Genomic DNA, 18752 nt, shown 5'->3' on the forward strand with positions numbered 1-18752 from the left:
GTATTTTCTGCATATTTTTCTGAATTTTTTGGAGCAAAGAAAAAAATTTGACCGATATAGGGGCGTATCGCCCGTTACACCGATTCAACATATCCTTAATGGTGGGTATCGTTATGCCCATCATTACCGCTAGGGAACACATTGACCCAATGTTACCTAGACACATGGCACGGGTGACAAGTGCCAAAGTGTCCTAAGGTGTCCCACACCCCAAACTTCAAAAATCTTGGCACCGGGACACATCCGTAAACAAATAAATAATAATTTTAATAAATAATAAAATTAAATAAAACAATGAAACATTAAAGGTGAAGGAAATTAGATAGAATATTCACATGGTTCGCATAGAAAAGTTTCTAGTAGTTTAAGCTAACAAATAATTGATTAACGAAACAAAAAAAATCATGGATAATCATATCAAGAACTAGAAGTTTTTATGAACATCACCCATTTTAAAATATTAGAACCCAAACGAAATGAACAACATAGTTTTTTTACTTTTTTTTTTTTTTTGTCATAGGGTTTATGGTACGATAATGGAAAATGAACAGAGATATATAGGGAGTGCAAGTCCTTATATGTAATTTTTTCTTCAATAACAAAAGAATGGAAGCATGCTCGGGGGTTAAGAGTGAGAGACCTTCAATATGACAAGAAATTTAAATAATAGAGGAAAAAGGAAAAAAAAATAAAAAGTCAAAGAAGGTGAAATGAAATGTTTATGTAGAAAATTGGTTGGACACCTCACTTAAAAGTGTCGAACAAGCGGCATTTTTTTATGACATTGCTAGGATACTGTCCATACAAATTTTGCAGTGGTGTCATGGTCAGGAGTGTCCAAGTGTTCCCAAGTGTTGGCACAGAAAAATCCTAAAGAGTAGAAGTATCCAGGTAACACTGATTATACATGAAAAGGTCTGTTCACCCACAATGGCAAATGTAATTCGACAAATAATCTGTTATCTGTTACCAACAAAAAGAATTTGTTATCTTACTCAGATTTGGGAGTTCCATGCACAATTTTGAACTTGACGCGAACAAGTCATTAGAACTAGATCCTGTCTCATATGTTTGTGTGAGATGAATTTTCTTTCAAGATTATGGAGACTCGGTGCTGGCAACAAACACTGTTACAGTTAGTCTGGCAGCTAGAATTATAGAGAAATACGAATGTGCTTGACATAATTTTTTTAGAAAATGTGAAATTTGTAATGTCTTTGTTTTAATGGGAAAAGAAGGGATGTAGTGCATTTTTCGACTCTGCAAATGCCTAGGCTATGCTGCCCGTCTCTATACTGGCCCTACAGTGCATTATTATACCTGTGTGATTTGTAGCTGTGCTTTGGTGACCAATCTTGTTTCCTACGTTAACCAGTTACATGCTTCTGGTGAGCTTGGTTGTTTACAATTAAAGGGAAAAAATGAATAAAGAATATCTAAAATCTTCTGAATGTTGTTTACATGTTCTCCTATGCCATACACTGTTTGATGTCTGACCCACTGTTGTATGCAAGTTGTTATTTTATGTATCTGCAAACAATGCACAGACTCCTGATCGAAATGTATTGAGTAGAAACATAAAAATCATGACGATGATGAAGTATTCTGCACATATCTCTAAATTAGTCTGCTATCTGGGCTTTCTTCTCCTCTTTTGATGCCATGACCCATTGCAAGAATATTTCTCTCTGTGGTTTAACATATCCTTACATCCCCAATCAAATACGGAAGCATGCAATCTGCTACATCTGGATGACAGCTTTCTTTATTAAGGTGGCGTTTGGACTAGGGCACAAATGGGAATTATGACTTCAAATGGTTGCCTAATTGAATTTAACAATGTGTTTTTGTTGGGAATGCAAAAATCCCATTCTGCACAATATACAACAATGAAGAAATTCCCCAAACCAGCTCCATATTGCAATTGTGCTCAATTTCTTGAAATAGCATAAGCAGGCTGCTTGTGCCAACAGTCGTTCTGCTCAGTGTGATTATTGCTATTTTAAAAATCTTAATCCTATCTGACGATGCTATCTGCTAATGAATTTTCAGGTACTTGATGGACCCCAACATGGAGTTTGTGAAATTTTTTGGGAAGAACTATGATGTTGATGCACTTGCCGAGGGCATAATCAAAGAGGTAAAACAACACAGAAAGTAAAGAAAAAAAAAGAGAGCGTGATTTTGTGCTTAGTCCTTGCCCACAAATTTATTTTTCCAAACTTCTTTTTAATAATCAGTTTTGCACCAGTGGTTAGTTTCATCAGTTCCGTTCATGCTATTTGTAGCAACGATAAAGGGGGGGACCCTTAATTTTTGGAGATATATTCAGAAGTGTGAAAATATTTGAAGCAAAATAGTTGATAGATTTAGACCAGTAAAGTGGTCATCATTGATAAGCAATGGGCACTCAATTAGTTGAAAGAATTATAGTTGTTGACCTGCCTGCGTATATGTACTTTGGTACAGGTGCAAGCCATGGTTAGTGATCCAGACCTTTGGTCCTTTGTGCCACACTATCATGGACCATGCCCCCAGAATCTCGTAGATTGGGAAGATCCTCTCTCTCTCTCTCTCTCTCTCTCTCTCTCTATCTTGATCTCAACCTCGATATTGCAGATTGGAAGATCCTACCTGCCAATCTTTGACCCCCTCTCTCCATGTCTCATTCCCGCTGCCAAGCAATTCGTGGAAGGGGACAAAAGGGAGTAGGAATGCTGTTTTGGACCTCTTCTCAGTTGTTTGTGGGCTGTTGCTGCATTTCTCTTCTTGACTGTATTTGAAGGACAAAAATTGAAAGGTTGGGATTGTTCAATTTGAGGCAAGGTACATCGGCTGTTTCCTAGACAGACCACTGGTCTGCATCACTGAACCATGGTTCCACATGTACAGAAATGAGAGGATTCTCTCTCTCTCTTTCTCTCTCTCTCTCTCTCATGTCTACCATGCCTAAGCAAAATTGCCTGGTGAAGGGGAATTAGCTCTTAAAAGAATACCCCCATTTATTCGAAACAACCAAACCACGCAGCGTAAAAGAATATGAAAAAGGGGTTTTTAAACAATTGGAAGAGCACCTTGGTAATTTAAGGCAAAGCCATTGGAGTTAAAAATAAATAAATAAATTTCTGCACCGTTGACGGTAAGGTCCCGGAATGTTCAAACATAACGCCTACAATATGTCAAGGCCAATTGTAGGGGACCTCCCAAAACAAACCTGTTTTGCAGGCAGTGAGACAATATCGCGGAGATTTTTATTTTAAAAATCCTGTGATGATATTGCTGAAGATACAGGTGATATTATAGCAATATTTTCAGAATATTGGCAGATTTTAAAATATAATGTTCTTGTGGTGACATTAACTCAAAAGAGAGTGAAAAACTTGAAGGAATTTGTTATATCAACATCAGTTTTGCTAATGACCCCATGTTCAGGGTTATGTTAGCAACATCCTCGAACCTTTCAAATGGCATATGGGGTAATCTGTTGTTGCTCTGATCCATCGAGCAAGCCATGGTGCAAGAATCACACTGTTCGGACGCTCCTAACCCTTTCAATGGGCCCAATTTGCTTCATCATCATCATCTAGACCTTTGAAAATATCCTGAGAAATTTTCGAGCAGAGAAATTGCCAAGAATGAGATTTTTCGCTGTGATTGCTGGTGCCAATATTACCGTTATTCTCCTTCAAGCATCCACATTTATGAATTTTTTCCATTTTTTGGTTCCTTTTTTATGTTCTTTTCTCAATAATTTTCTTCACTTTCAGTCGGTAATAAGAAAAGGCATTTCACTTAGTCTTGAGATGTAAATCAAAATGAGCATATCAAATATTTGTAAGCTAGAGACCATTTTTGACATGGCTGCCCACATTAAAACACTTTGCTTTTTCAATTTTAGTGTCTTTTGGTATTTTATTTTTTATTATTATTATTTTTAAATTTTAGTATCTTTCTAGTGATCCAGTGGATTAGTTAAGGATTTTAACTATGAGAAATGCTCTAGTGCTCTTAGAGTTTTACATAAAATTTTCCTATTGTATGGTGCAATGGTTTTTTTTTTTTTTAATTGCTGTTCCTCTGAGGGAGAAGGCTGATGGATGGAGTGGTAGCCTGATAAGGCCTCACATAGCTCCAAGTGTTTTAAAGGAGAAAATAAGACCAACATATCAGTCAAGCGTTGTTGCTCTCGCATCAAACAGGTTCCAACAAACATTGGACATGCCTGACTAGGGAAGCAGTGGCCTGGGCTAAACAAGATCAGGACATATGGTGGTCCTTTTGCTGCTACCAAACAAGCCCCTAGGATCAAAACCAATTTTATGGTGCCCCCAACAAACATATGGATCAAATTGTTGACTGGTCCTAATTTTGTGTAAACAATCTTGACCGTCCATCTAAAGGCCATCAATCACTGGACGACACTTGTTAGATTAGTGTGATATTGGCATGGTAGCCCTTGGAATGTGTGGTGGACCTAATAAACAATCCGGGATCAATGAATGGGACAATCTAAGTGTCCCAATGCAACTTGGAGAGCATCTCTCTTTAACTAAGTATACGCATGCTAATGTGGTACACGTGTCAAATCAGTGACCACCTAGATGAGTGGGCGGCATGCTTTTTGTGCCGCAATATCTTAGGACTGGGTTCCACATGACTCGCCCAAGATACTATAAGAAATGTTCCCTTCATCAAATGTTGAATCATGCAAGTGTGGCCAAAACATTGATTAATGATATTTCGATCCTGGCTCAGAATGAACGCTGCAGCATGCTTAACACATGCAAGTGGGTCACTGCATACATGATAGGACCCACCTGTAGAATGACTGAGATTTTTCAAACTTTCCACGTTGACGTGTTGAGAATGATACAAGCAGTCATTCTTCGTCTCCCTTCCATTTAGAACAAGAAATCACCCAAGGATTAAGTACTCAGGTTTTCAGTTTATACAGGTGGGGCCATGGCTTAATCATACATATCATTGTTGTGTTGGGCTCCAGTTGGACCATGCCACAAAAAGAAGAAGCCAGATTATAAGATCCTAATCACTGATCATGGGGATTCTTTAATTGAATGTGTATCTTTGAAATTCACTTGTAGAACACAAATAGATGGATGGGATTCTGCTATGGAGGAGATTTTTGAAGCAAAGTTTTGTATCCATTGCAGGGTTTAGTGACAATGGTCTGAACTGTAAGACATCCATTATGTAGGCCACACATGATTTGATCATTGGATTATTCATATTGAGTGATTCGGTGGGCCCCACTACAGTTGTGATCAATACAAATAGATTGGAGGCGGAATGCTTGGACTATGGTCCCTATACGCGGTTATTTAGACAAATTGAAAACTTACGGTGTGTAAACTTCAAAGGGGAGAAGTGTTATGGGTAAGCTTCTTTCTCTGTCTTTTTGTATAAATACATGTTTTGGTCCCCTCACCTATATAAACAGAAAATTCTTGTCCCATCGAAATGTTTTTATAAAGGGTGTGAGGTGCGGAAAATAAGTCACCTCTGGACGACATCGGAGAATGTTTTCCCACGTATGCGTTTAAGATTCAAGTTTGATTAACTCAATTATTGATGTATAGATGATCCGTTAATTCCACTAGTTAATTAACATTAGGTATCAGAGTCAACTATGGATCAATATGATAGTGTAATACCTTAAAATTTTATCTCACACGATTAGATACACGAGTGCTCTTTCAAATGTGTGTTTTAGCTAATATATATCTATATATAGATGTATATAGATATATATATACGAGATTTAAGGATATCCGATCATCCACATCGCTTTTGGACCACTCGATCATAATAAACCAACTACGAGATCTTATATCTACTCATAAACACATCCATTCTAGGATTAGATCTGTTCATTTTGTTAACCACGCATATAAAAGCTTTACTTATTGTTGAAATCAAGATTTAAGGAGCTTACTTATGTGTACTTTTATCTATATATACTTCCTTACATCTTAAGCTTATATCTTATAACTCGTGTGATCGATTATCAATTCAAATGTTGGGAATACTTCTTATAGACAAGATAAGCTATCAAACTGTTGGATTTTAATCTAGACCATCACATCATCATGAAGTTGACAAATGGTCTGATTTAAGCTATTTACATCTAATCATCATTGATTCCAAACCTTTCATCTTAATCCCGATATGTTAAGGAATGTCTTACACCGTTAAAGTCCAAATCTAATAGTTACATATGTGCCATGGATCGTCTAAAGCTTTCAATCGTTACATGTTCCTACAAGACACCGTTATTCAGAAAACCTAATTAATGGAGTCTGATCGCGATGCAAATTTAACCATAGACTAGTCAACCCAATTGGACCGTACACAGTTAATATTGAGACCCAATTCACATGATTAATCATCCATCGAATTTCTCAACATATTGTTAGATGGCTCGCTTGAAAATCAACCAGAGACCATCAGTGCAATCTATAGACGATCTTCGATGAATCCACCGATTTACTATTCACATTGGGACACGTATGGACCTACTTTTGAAAATCCCAAACCATTCAAAGGAGTCCTACAATTTCTACACCCAAAAGTGTATTGTAGTCGCATGTACAGCTTACACCATGTAACCTCGCTCAAAATATCGTGATCTGACCATTCATCTGGGAGGCTAACCATACATCTATACCTAGAAACCCAAGAAAACCCCTTGGGACCCCACGACCTAAGACTTTACAATCAATCCAACTGTTGAATTTTGATTTAACCCCATCAAACTATTTAATCAAAGTAAAAATGATTGGTTACATTTGTCGCAATCTAATATGCACATTGAGTGGGTCACTATAGGTCATGACTTATGATCATCTAGCAACCATTTTCATGTATGAGATAGAGCCAGATGCGCAACGAGTGTATGGAAGAAACACCAATAAAATCCACCAACACGTGTAAGAACGGTGTTTGAAAATTTCTTTCGATTTCCTAGTTTGGACCCTGACCCATCTACGAATTCATCGGAGCCATTTCAACAGGGCCAACCCATTTGTCAGAGTGATCACAACCATTCATCTTCAGCGCATGCTAGGAAGACAAGAGATTGAATCGTCAAACGAAACAATTTCACCGTTCATTGTGTCCACATGGGAATCATTCGAAAACTTGGTGAAAGGATCCAGAATCAATCCAGACCGTCTAAGCTACGCCATAAGGATCTAGAAGCCATACACAATCTAAGAAAATTGGGTTCGAGAGTGTCTTCCTCACCGTTTCTCTTGGCAGTTGCGGTAGCGGAGGAAATCTTGTAAATGCTAAAACTACCGGCCAAACCTCCTGGGACCTTCAAAAGATGGGGCCCACAAGCTCCCTAGCCTCAATCTAGACCGTCTAATAGCCTCAGATCAAAATAATATGTACCAATTTCATACTTTTCATTAAAGTAACTCCTCTTCAAGCTAAACTAAACACTACTGTAGAACCTGATGATTTTGAATTCGAATCGATTATTGTGAGGCAGCCAATTTGATAAATATACTAGAACCAATCTTCAAAAACTGAGATTAAATCCCAACGAGTAGAGTAATGAATCGTGTGTTGAGATGTGGAGCCACATCTGGGGGTCGCACGACCGGTCGTGGCCCCTTCTCGACCGGTCGTGGGGTCTACTCGACCAGTCGTGGACTGGCTCGACTCGAAATCCAGTGAGGATCAATTTTTGGTTCTGAGGTGCTTGACCGGTCATGGCCCATGCTCGACCGGTCGTGGGGTCCGCTCGACCGGTCGTGGTTATATAGATTCGTTTTTGGATTTGATGCGGACTGCGGAAATTTGAGTCGGTTTTCGCAAGGGTGCGAAAGGGAAGTTGCTAAAACTATAAATTGGGGTCCCTAAGGCTATTCTAGGGTTAAGGTGAATATTGAGGAGTTATTCTAAGGTGTGAGCAAAGGGTTTTCTCTGTATTTCCAAGGAAGATGTCAGTATATTGCTTTGTAATCTTCATTTTTCTTCATAGTGGAAGTTTGCATCCATAGTTTTTTTTACCATAATTTGGGATTTTTCCATGTATATCTTGTCTTGTGGTTTGTTTGGATTGCTTTGATCTGTTTTTAGTTTATATTTCTTCCTGTTTATTAATTGTGGGTGAGACCGGAGATTGGATTTCGGTTCATAGCGTTGTTGGCGTGGTGCTGCGCAACAACTGGTATTAGAGCTATTGATTTAGTTCTATTGGGAGCGATAACGGAAGAAAGGAAAACTAGAATTGACAAGTTTAATGGTTCAAACTTTGCCTTCTAGAAAATGCAGATGAAGGATTATCTGTATCAGAAGGACCTCTATATTCCTCTAGGAGGAAAAGAGAAGAAACCAGAAAAGATGACAGATGATGAATGGTTTTTACTGGATAGGAAGGCTTTAGGAACGATTCGACTCTCTTTGTCTAAGAGCATCGCCTTCAATATATCCAAGGTGAAAACTACAAAAGAATTAATGGAAGCCCTAGCCACCATGCATGAAAAACCCTCAGCGTCCAACAAGGTTCATCTTATGAAACAACTATTCAACATGAAGATATCAGATGGTGGGAGCGTGGCTGAACATCTAAACGAGTTCAATACAGTCATGAGCCAGTTAGAATCCGTTGGCATTATTTTTGAGGATGAGGTCATGGTGTTATTGATCTTATCCAGTTTGCCAGGCAGTTGGGATGGTTTGGTGATTGCTGTGAGCAATTCTTTAGGGTCGACAAAACTGAAATTTGATGATGTGGTCGGTCTAATTCTCAGCGAAGAATCTAGAAGAAAGGTATCAGGAGTTTCAGAGAATGCTCTAAACGTTAAAGGAAGAGGAAGATCGCTGAATAAAGGAGACAATAAACACGGGCATTCTAAGTCAAGGAAGAAGTCCAAGGGACCAAAAGACAAAGACGGGTGTTGGCATTGCGGCAAGAAGGGTCACATGAAACGTGATTCCAGGACGCTTAAGATATAAGAAGGAAGCTCTCAACGCGGGAAGGATTCAGTGAATCTAACTGAGAAGAGTGACATAGAGGCGTTGATCTTGTCTCTTGATGCGAGGAATGAATCTTAGATTATAACTTCGGGTGCTTCGTTTCATGCTACTTCGTGTAAGGAAGTTTTGTGTGATTATGTGTCAGGTGACTTTAGGAGAGTCTACCTGGGTGAGGATGAGCCGTGCAATATTATTGGAAAGGAAGACGTTCATATAAATTAGAAAGATGAAATGGCTTTTAAATTGAAGGATGTCAGACATGTACTGAGTTTGAGAAAGAATTTGATCTCAGTGGGGCAGTTGACCGATACCGGTTATGTGACGACATTCACCAATGATTCCTGGAAGATCACAAAAGGTGCCTTGGTGATATCTCGAGGCAAGAAAGAAGGTACTTTATACGTGACTTCAGGATTATATAGTTCACTCACAGTTGCATCAACTGGAGTGAATGGGCAGTTATGGCATCAGAGATTGGGACATACGAGTGAAAAAGGGATGAAAGTGCTATTGTCAAAAGGGAAGCTACTAGGCCTGAAGTTTATTGACTTGAAATTCTGCGAGGACTGCGTGTATGACAAGTAGAAGAGGGTAAGCTTCAAGAAAACAGGACGCGCTCTAAAGACGCATTTGTTGGAGCTTGTACACATTGATGTGTGGGGACCGACATAGGTATTATCTCTTGGTGGCTCACGTTATTTTGTTTCTTTTATTGATGATGCCAGTAGAAAACTGTGGGTCTATTTCTTAAAGCACAAATCTGATATATTTAAGAAGTGGAAAGTTATGTTAGAAAACGAGACAGGTAAAACAATAAAATGTCTCAGATCTGATAATGGGGAAGAGTATTTTGATAAGAGATTTGAGGAGTATTGTGCAGCAAGTGGAATCAAACATCAAAAAATGATTCTAGGGACACCGCAGTAGAATGGTATAGCTGAGCGCATTAACAGGACCATCATTGAGTACGCCAGGAGCATGAGATTACATGCAGGGTTGCCCAAGACCTTTTGGGTAGATGCTGTAAATACTGCCGCATACTCATTAATAGAAGTCCCTCAGCACCATTGGATGGTGGGCTACCAGAAGAAGTGTGGACTAGAAAAGAAGTGAACCTTGCACATCTCAGAGTGTTCGGTTACACTTCATATGTTCACATTGATGCAGAGCACAGAAACAAGCTGGATGCGAAGTCTGGGAGGTGCACGTTTATAGGCTACGGGCAGCATGATTTTGGCTATAAGTTTTGGAATGCAGAAAACAGGAAAATCATTAGAAGCAAGGACATTGTCTTCAATGAAAAAGTGATGTATAAGGACAGTGTACAGGAAAATAAGGCTGAGGAAAAGGAATTCATAGAGTTGGAAGAGTTACCGGATACGAGTGTTACAACGCCACAAGATGATCATGCACAGGAGCATTATGAGGCAGAGCCACAGACACCGGTTGTGAGGAAGTCTACTCGGGAGAGGAGACCCACGGTCCGATACTCACCCTTCTTACATTATCTACTGTTGACAGATAATGGTGAGTCAGAGTCTTTTGAAAAGGCATTACAGTCAGATACACGGGTTAAGTGAGAGCAGGCCATGGATGATGAGATAGACTCTCTTGAGTCTAATCATACATGAGAGCTAGTCACTCTACCCAAGGGTAAGAAAGCTCTTCATAACAAGTGGGTTTACAGACTAAAGGAGGAGCGCGATGGTTCGAAATGGTACAAGGCTAGATTGGTTGTGAAAGGTTTTCAACAAAATGCAGGTATCGATTTCACTGAAATATTTTCACCTATGGTGAAAATGTCTACGATTCGTATGGTCTTGAGTATAGTGGCTACAGAGGACTTACGTCTAGAGCAGCTAGATGTTAAGATAGCGTTTCTTCATGGGGTCCTTGAAGAAGAGATATACATGCATCAACCGATAGGATACGTGGCACCAGGAAAGGAGAACAAGGTGTGCAGACTGAAGAAGAGTCTATATGGCCTGAAGCAAGCCCCGAGGCAGTGGTACAAGAAGTTCGATAGTTTTATGTCAGGAAATGGTTTTAGGAGATGTCATGCAGACCACTGTTGTTACTTGAAGAAGTTTGATACGTCATACATCATCCTTCTTCTGTACGTTGATGATATACTTGTGGTCGGTTCAAGCTTGAAGGACATCTCAAATCTCAAAAGATAACTGTCTAGAGAATTTTTCATGAAGAATTTAGGAGCTGCAAAACAAATCCTAAGCATGAGGATAAAACGTGACAGGAAAAATAAGAAACTGATTTTGTCACAGGTAGAGTATATAGCCAAGGTACTTAATCGATTCAATATGGGAGGTGCTAGGCCGGTTAACACTCCATTAGCCAACCACTTCAAGCTATCTAAGGAGCAAGAAGCAAAGACGCAGGAGGAACAAGACTACATGGCTAAAGTCCTATACGCGTTAGCTATTGAGAGTCTCATGTATGCTATGGTGAGCACGAGGCCAGACATTGCTCAAGCAGTGGGAGTTGTTAGCAGGTTCATGAACAACCCTGGGAAGGAACATTAGAAAGCTGTGAAGTGGATTCTTAGATACCTGGTAGGTACTAAGGATGTAGGGCTGTGTTATGGTGGATCAGAAATCAAGTTACAAGGCTATGTGGATTCAGATTTGGCAGGAGATATCGACAGCAGAAGAAGCACTACAAGTTACATTTTTTCTCTGGGTAGTGCTCTAGTCAGTTGGGTCTCTCAATTACAGAAGATAGTATCTATCAGTACGACAGAAGTAGAATATGTTGTGGCTACAGAAGCGTGTAAGGAGATGGTGTGGATGCAAGGTTTCATGGAAGAGTTGGGTAAGAAGCAAGCTGATTGCAAGCTATACAGTGACAGTCAGAGTGCAATACACTTGGCTAATAATTCAGCCTTTCATTCAAGGACCAAGCATATTTCCATCAGGTATCACTTTATACGTTCGTTACTGGAAGATGGATCGATTGCTCTGGAGAAGATTCATATAAGTGAGAATCCTGTGGATACGCTGACCAAGGCAACCACACGAGAGAAGCTGAAGCTCTATTCAGCTTTGATTGGTCTTTAGGCTTGAAGACTAGGAGGTGGTGCACTCCGGATGTAGAAGACGAATGTTTATGGTGATGTGTCTCCAAGTGGGAGATTGTTGAGATATGGAGCCACATTTGAGGGTCGCACAACCGGTCGTGGCCCCTGCTTGACCGTTCATGGGGTCTGCTCGACCAGTCGTGGACTGGCTCGACTCGAAGTCCAGTGAGCATCAATTTTTAGTTCCGAGGTGCTCGACCGGTCATGGCCCATGGTCGACCGGTCGTGGGGTCCGCTCGACCGGTCGTGCAGTTTGCTCGAGCGGTCGTGGTTACACAGATTCGTTTTCAGATTTGATGTGGACTGTAAAAATTTGAGTTGGTTTTCGCAAGGGTGCGAAAGGGAAGTTGCCAAAACTATAAACTGGGGTCCCTAGGGCTATTCTAGGGTTAAGGTGAACATTAGGGAGTTATTCTAAGGTATGGGCAAAGGGTTTTCTCTGTATTTCCAAGGGAGAAGTTAGTATATTGCCTTGTAATCTTCGTTTTTCTTCATAGTGAAAGTTTACATCTGTGGTTTTTTTATCGTAGTTTGGGGTTTTTTCATGTATATCTTGTCTTGTGGTTTGTTTGGATTGCTTTGATCTGTTTCTAGTTTATATTTCTTCCTATTTATCGTTTATGGGTGAAACCGGAGATTGGATCTCAGTTCACTACATTGTTGGCATGGTGCTGCACAACATCATGAACTAACAAATGAAAGCCACACACAATAACTTCCCAGCATGAAGTCGTTTGAAGCAAACTACCACTGCATAAGCTGTTTAAGAACATTTGAAAGAGCTAAGAGTGCTCTATAAAATCCTCTCTCGATAGAGGGAAGGCCACAACAAATTCCCTCTGTGTGTGTGTGTGAGAGAGAGAGAGAGAGAGAGAGAGAGAGAGAGATCAGTTGTAGTGAGTGTACTTGTTGAATCACACTCGAATTTGCACCAAGTCTAGAAAAATAAAGAGAAACAAGAAAGAGAAAGAGAAAGAGGGAGGAAATTGATGCCGAGTTACACCAAGTCGACTCAATGAGTTGATTCATTGAGTCAATGTTGTGTCGGACTCAAATATCATCATTGAACAAGGTAAGGGATCCTCCTGATTTGATTTTTCTCATTTTAATTCATGTTGGCTTCAATGCTTCCACGTATTCTTTCATTACATGTTTTGTGATCCTTGGTAAGGGATCCGCCTTAATATTGAATTGAGTTTCTAGATATTACTTGTAATAAAATTCTATTATTTTGGGTCTAAATATTTTACCTCAGTCTAGCTCTTTTGCTTTGGATTCTAGCCATTTTTGCCTGAGAATAGCTTGTTTATTTCCTTTTGACTTAGGGGCTTTTCTTTTGAATTCGTCAGCTTAATTTTCTCCTTACGTTGATCTATTTCTTACATTGAGTTTCGTTAATGATAGTCTTTTGTCATCTTCTTTGAATTTGGATATGTGATGTTGTATTTTCTTGAATTTATCGTGTGCATCTGTACCTCGTGAAGTTCTTTACTCGTGAATCTATTCTAACATGTATAAATTTTGTAAAATTTTATATTTGAGTACATGCATTATTATTGTGAGTGTCTTAAACTGGTTTGCTTGGATTGCTTGACTTGCATTGAAATTATGAAGTGCTCGATGATTAAGTTACTTGCTTCATCATGGAATTCGTTGAATTTATTCTACTTGTATCGGTGTGATTATTGAGGGGGGCTTCCTTGTCTACATATCAAGGATGATTTGTTGCAGTGAGATTATCAAGTGGGGGTTCCCTTGTCTACATGGCAATGATGATTTGTTTCGGTAGAATTATCGAGCAAGGGTTCCCTTGACCTATATGACAATGATGATTTATTTTAGTGGGATTATCGAGTGGGGGTTCCCTAGTTTACATGGCAAGGATGATTTCTTTTGGTGAGATTATCGAGTGAGGGTTCCCTACACAATAAGGATGATTTATTTTGGTGAGATTATTGAGCGGCAGTTCCCTTGATGTACATGGTAAGCATGATTTCATATTTTAGTGGGATTATTGAATAGATGTTCCACTGAGGATCATCTCAAGGATGATTTGCGTTACATGCATCAATGAGATTATCTAGCGGGTATTCCCTTGAGGATCATTTCAAGAACGACTTGCATTTCATTCATCGACGGGATTATCGAGTGGGGGTTCCCTTGAGGATAATCTCAAGGATGGCTTGCATTATATGTATCGATATGATTTTTAAGCAAGGGTTCCATTGAGGGTTACCTCAAGGATGACTTACATTTCATGCATCGGTAGGATTATCAGGTGGGGATTCCCTTGAAGATCATCTCAAGGATGACTTGCATTGCATGCATCAATGGGATTATTGAGCGGGGGTTTCCTTGATTATATGTCTTTGATGATTTATCCATCATGGCATCATATTTAATATGTTATAAATCAATTCGTGCATCTTAGAATTGTATCTTGTTATGTATTGAACTGTTGTTTACTTGCCTCCATCACATCTATTTCAAACTTGTGGCGAATATGATCTCACTGGACTTCTAGCTCCTCCATATTTGATAACTCTTACTTGTTTTCATGATAAAAAATGAGTAGTGGATGAAAAATACTTAGTTGGCTACTTTTATTAGATTTTAGTGCTTTAATTTATTTTTATTTGAGAGCTTATAATAAACTTAAAATAGAGAATTGCGTGAAGGATTTAACAACAGTAGTGGAGTTAGATTGTGGATTCATGAAGTTTAGAATGATTTAAAGATTAAACCACCCACTGGAATACCATGACAACCAAATAATGACCAACTTATAGAAGGAATGATGCAGGTTCTTGGATTGATGCAGAACTTACGCTCGTAGCACATAGAGATCTGGAAATGTGTTAGAATAATTTAAGAGAATAAATTTCCTGCATTCAAAGGACTACCTGATTCAGTAGAGCCGGAGAACTGGAGAATCCAAATAAAGAAAATCTTTGAAGTTATGGGATGTAGAGAGGAAGAAGTTACTTTAGATTCTTTTATAATAGAAGACGAGGTTGACTATTGGTGGAAAACTAAGCCAATAAGCTCCAGAGGGGACCGTATAAACTTGGAATCGATTTTACGAGAAGTTTAATAATTAATATTTTCCGAAGAGTATTTGGGATAGGAAGGTTATTGAATATATAAATTTAGAACAAGAAGACTTAATTGTTAGATGGTACAGGACGAAGTTTATGGAACTGTCTAGATTTATCCCTTACATGGTATAAGAGGAGATAAAGGCCCATATGGTTGAATGAAGCCTGTAATAACCTGATTTTTTTTTGCGCATGAGTAGTTATGCTAGTGCTCTCCCATGTGTGTATTTTAAATAGATTTTTTTTTATAAAAGAGATGCTTAGATGGACGCACATGTACACACCTTTACTCGCACATACACACCATAATAAGCTTCGGACCCTCATATATCATTGTATACTTGATTGCTCATCAAACCAACCTTTGAAATGATCGATCATTATTAGATTAAGATATCTGATCATCCACTTCGATTTTGGACTACCCAATCATACTAAATCAACTATGAGATGTTCATATTTGCTCGTACACATGTTCATTTGAGAATCAGATCCACTCATCTTCATTGTAACCTATGTATTTTCTTAAGCTACTATTGAAATCTCGATCTAAGGACATTGCTTATGTATACATGTATATATATACTCACTTCTATACATCCCGAGCTTATACATCATCACATACTTGATTAAATCATTAATCCAGTGAGACTCTATGGATAGATTAAACTATCTAACCATTCAATTTCAATCTAAACCCTTACATCATCATGATCTAAACAAAGAATCCATTTAAGCCATCTATGACCAATCATTCGTGATTTTAAAGGGCACGGATTACGTACTATCGCCACCAGGATGTAGTTAAAGATGGATGGGCCTAACAGGGGCTCTATGGGGCCCACTATGATTTATATATTTTATCCACGCCACCCATACATTTGGACAGATCATTTTAGCACATGAGCTAAAAAAAGAGGCAGATCGAAGTCTTGAGTGGACCACACCATAGGAAGTAGTGAGGATGGAACGCCTAACATTGAAAACCTCATGAGGACCACAAAAGTTTTGGATCAAGCCAATATTTATGTTTTCCCTTCATCTAGGTCTATCTATCCTTATAAACACATTAGATGGCAAATAAAGATCATGGTGGGACTTTGGAAGCTTTTAATAGTGGGCATCACTGTCATCACTGCATCTTGTGGTGTGGTCCACTCAAGACTTTAATCTCCTCATTTTTGGACTCGTGCCCTAATATGATTTGTCCAAATGATGGACAATGTGGATAAAATACATACATCATGTCTCTAACTAGGTCCTAGTGGGGGTGGTACACAATCCGTGTCCAATTCTAAACCTTACATCTTGACCATAGTATATTACTGAATGATTTACACCATTAAAGTCCAATTTTAACAGTCACCTACACACTATTGACCCTATAAAGTTTTCTACAGTGTAAACATATCCTGCAAAATCTTCAAAAAACCTATTTGTAGAATTTCGATCTGAATGGAAATTTAACAAATGCCTATCCAACTTGATTGAACTGTGCATTGTCCATCCCGATACCCAACACACAAGATCAACTATGCATCTAAATTCTCATCATATCTGCTAGATGACCCACCTAAAAACTAGACAATGACCATCCTTTGATCCCTAGATGATCCTCATCGAATCTACCAATTTACTATTCTCATCAGGCCATGCCTAGACCTATTTCAGAGTTCTCAGAAAATCCAGGAAGAACCCTACTAATTCTACTATTTCCAAAACCAAAAGGTTTCGATAATCGCGTGTATACCCCATATCATGCACCTTGACTCCAACAAATCATGATATGAAAGTTCAACTATACATCTACCCTTGGACACCTTAAAATACACCGTAAAACCTTGACTTGTGATTTAAGAGTGATCTGACCATTGATTCCAACTTAAATTGCTTTAAGCTATCCAATTAGGCGTAACTGGTAGAATTTAGTTCTGTTTACAAATAAAGACCACACATTTTGCGGGCCACTATAGGCAATGATCTATAGCCAAACCATAGCCCAATTGCTGACCATCACCACGTGTGAATTAGGGCCAACAAGCACAACATGTGCATGTGTTCATGCAATTAAAATTGCAATCAATACATGGAAATTGTTTGAACACAAGTTGTACTTCGGCGAACCAAATGAATTTCGATATAAGAAAACTATGATTGACAGATCCCAGTCCTTTGCCGAACTGATCCCAACAGTCAAAGATTTACTAGTAGGTGAACTGCAAAGCCACCACCACAAGATTGTCTTTCCACTTCTTCCTCCTGTTTCAAAAACCCAACTCAACTACAACTCAAGAAAAATAATTCCAAATTGATCAAGATCGTTCAAAATAGCTAATATTAGCTATTTAGAGCCATTCATCGAGATCAACATTGAACTAGCGACATCCTGCAATCATCTTCTTCTCCATCCGTAATTGTAGTGTTGAAGGTTTCCAAAACAGCTATAAATGAAGGTATTCTAGGTCATGGATATTGTGAGAAGCACTGTTGCTCTCAAGCATCATAAAATCTATCGAAGGAATAAAGAACTAAAGCCTGACTTTCTCATGGTGTGCAATGGAGAGTTGTGGTAGCTGACACCTTTCAAACTGAAAACCCAACATGTTAACTACAGTAGTACTTCCAATCTCCATATCACTAAGATTTTTAAGGTCAATCTAGATCATCCATTAATGACAGAATGAATAAATAGCAATGAGATTTTGCCATTGTCAAGCATCATCTTCCCCGTTGATATCGCATCATCGAAGAATCTATTACAACCATTAATTTAAGATATATTTTTATTGCATTGAGGCCCATCTAGTTTGCATTTGATTATGATTCTTTAACTAAGAATAAACCCAACCATTAGATCTAAAAATCAAATCAAAACTTAGCGTCGAAACTGCGATTGTTGAAACATTCCTTGCGTAAAACTAGAACATGACTTTGAGTCCTTGTTTAGGTCTAATTTGGGCTTCCAAAAAGAGATGAGAGAGCTCTATAAAGCCCTGTTATATTAAGGAGAAAGATCACACACACATACATGCGCGCGCGCACGCACACGCGCACACACAGAGAGAGAGAGAGAGAGAGAGAGAGAGAGAGAGAGAGAGAGAGAGAGTGTCAGTTGACTTAACAAGTTAGATAGTCGAGTTGAGCTTATCGCATCCAACAACCATTATTGGACTAGAAAGAGAGAGAAATAGAGAAAGAGAGAAAGAGAAGGATAGAAAAGAAAGAAAAAATGAGAAAGGGGGGGGGGGGGGGAGGAGGGAATCAATCCAACTGAGTTGACTCAATGAGTCGGGCTGAATCCGAGTCAAATTTGGTTTAGTAGTGGTTGAAAACCCCTAGAGAAAGAACTAAGAGTTCTGATGGAAGGGCGTACATGCAATTTAATGCCTAGTCACATGGAATTGCAATTGAGTTGCACCGAGTCGAGTTAAGTCAAGCCTAGTTAGGATCTGGTATGTTGAATTCTATTTTCTTTCATATCTCTGATGCTTAAACCCATCATTATGTGAATCTAGTTCACGTGTTATTTAACATATCTACTTAGAATTGTTAGC

The 18752-nt window shown here is 38.8% G+C and overlaps 1 protein-coding gene across 6 annotated transcripts in view; it reads left to right on the plus strand.

Annotated features, from left to right (window-relative positions):
* Positions 1 to 2403, plus strand: part of LOC131253332 (protein SCO1 homolog 1, mitochondrial) — a 46270-nt gene extending 43867 nt beyond the window's left edge. For all 6 annotated transcript variants that reach the window (XR_009175091.1, XM_058254297.1, XM_058254298.1 and 3 more), the window contains one exon: positions 2053 to 2403. Coding sequence is in view for 5 of the 6 variants with exons in the window: in XM_058254297.1 (XP_058110280.1) it covers positions 2053 to 2161 (109 nt within the window). In the remaining variant the exon portion in view is untranslated. The remainder of the gene's footprint in view (positions 1 to 2052) is intronic.
* Positions 2404 to 18752: the final 16349 nt, after the last annotated feature.

The sequence above is a fragment of the Magnolia sinica genome, chromosome 8 (genome assembly GCF_029962835.1).
Source record: "Magnolia sinica isolate HGM2019 chromosome 8, MsV1, whole genome shotgun sequence".
In the NCBI taxonomy this organism is placed as follows: Eukaryota; Viridiplantae; Streptophyta; class Magnoliopsida; order Magnoliales; family Magnoliaceae; genus Magnolia; species Magnolia sinica.